General features: G+C 56.1%; 1 protein-coding gene across 1 annotated transcript in view; it reads right to left on the reverse strand.

Annotated features, from left to right (window-relative positions):
- The window catches only part of ACA1_258260 (dual specificity phosphatase, catalytic domain containing protein), a gene marked incomplete at both ends in the record, with an annotated part of 4,735 nt that overhangs the window by 1,242 nt on the left and 2,762 nt on the right, over positions 1–731 (reverse strand). Inside the window, 3 exons of the mRNA XM_004333540.1 lie at positions 58–168; positions 348–449; positions 570–670. Coding sequence (XP_004333588.1) covers positions 58–168; positions 348–449; positions 570–670 — 314 coding nt within the window. The remainder of the gene's footprint in view (positions 1–57; positions 169–347; positions 450–569; positions 671–731) is intronic.

The following is a 731-nucleotide window of genomic DNA, read 5'->3' on the forward strand; positions in this document are numbered from 1 at the left end:
GGTGGTGGTTGGCAGCGAAGTCGACCAGCCGGGCAAAGACAAGTGGGGCGTGGGTACCGATCGATTTGATGGGCGAGGCGATCATGGGCTTGACGGGGCTCATCAAAGACACCGACGTGTTGAATATTTTGCCTTTTCCCTTGGGCTTGACCCCTGTCTCCTCCTCGGCTACATAAAAACCACGACACGACACGACACGACACGACACGACACGACACGACCAACGACACGACACGACCAACGACACGACACGACCAACGACACGACACGACACGACCAACGACACGACACGCACCAGTTAGACGAACAGCACGTGCAGAAGCTAGAGAACAGAGAAAGCAGTGTACCCAGGATTTGGGAGGCGCTCAGGTCCTGCAGGGATTCGTGCTTGAGTACCTTGCTCACGATTTCTTTGAGGTCGGCCGAGTTCCGGTAGGCCTCGAAGGCATCTGGGTGAAGCGCTACGTCGTAGCAAACAACGGACACGAGCTTAGAATATGACACGTAGCCGCAACACACGACACACGCACACGCACACGCACACGCACACACGACACGAAGTGTGGTACCTCCCAGCACGTATTTGGGTCCGATCTTGATGCGCAGGTCCTTGTCGATGATGCGGATGATCCACTTCAGGTCATCGGCTGTGCTCTGGTCGATGATCGACCTGTTCTCGGGAGGAGCCAGCATTGAACGAACGAACATCGCCCGCGAAAAACGGAAGTGAA

Source organism: Acanthamoeba castellanii, assembly GCF_000313135.1.
Source record: "Acanthamoeba castellanii str. Neff unplaced genomic scaffold scf7180000084769, whole genome shotgun sequence".
Classification (NCBI taxonomy): Eukaryota; Discosea; order Longamoebia; family Acanthamoebidae; genus Acanthamoeba; species Acanthamoeba castellanii.